We start from the raw sequence: 453 nt of genomic DNA on the forward strand, positions 1-453 counted from the left end.
GAGAGAGAGAGGCCGGCCCCGCCGGGCCGCGCGCGGCCTGGACTTCCCTCCGTGCGGGTCCCAGGCCCGATACACGGGGCGGGGGCTTGGCCGCGCGGGCGGCGGCGGCGGCGGCGGGAAGCGGCGCAGCAGCTGCGGCGCCAAGCAGCCGGCGTGGAAGCGGCGGCGCCGCGCGGCCTCGGAGTGCGGCCCGGTGCTGCCGTCGGAGTTCCTGCTCGGCGGGAACATCTTCGACCCGCTGAACCTCAACAGCCTGCTGGACGAGGAGGTGAGCCGCGCCCTGAACGCGCGCACGCCGCAGTCCTCGCCGCTGCCGCAGCGCGGCCGCGACCCGGTGGAGATCCTGGTGCCGCGGGACATCACGGACCCGCTGAGCCTGAACGCGCCCGGCGAGGCGCTGCGCCTGGCCTCGCCCGCCAAGAGCGCCCGCCGCCGGCACCGCCACCGCGGCCA

The 453-nt window shown here is 78.4% G+C and overlaps 1 protein-coding gene across 1 annotated transcript in view; it reads left to right on the forward strand.

Annotated features, from left to right (window-relative positions):
* MEPCE (methylphosphate capping enzyme) overlaps positions 1–453 on the forward strand; it is an 8,017-nt gene that overhangs the window by 878 nt on the left and 6,686 nt on the right. Inside the window, 1 exon segment of the mRNA XM_039725211.1 lies at positions 4–453. This exon segment is cut by the window's right edge and continues 98 nt beyond it. Within this exon segment, the coding sequence (XP_039581145.1) occupies positions 4–453 (450 nt within the window).

This window comes from Passer montanus, unplaced genomic scaffold (genome assembly GCF_014805655.1).
Source record: "Passer montanus isolate IOZ18808 unplaced genomic scaffold, ASM1480565v1 scaffold545, whole genome shotgun sequence".
NCBI lineage: Eukaryota > Metazoa > Chordata > Aves > Passeriformes > Passeridae > Passer > Passer montanus.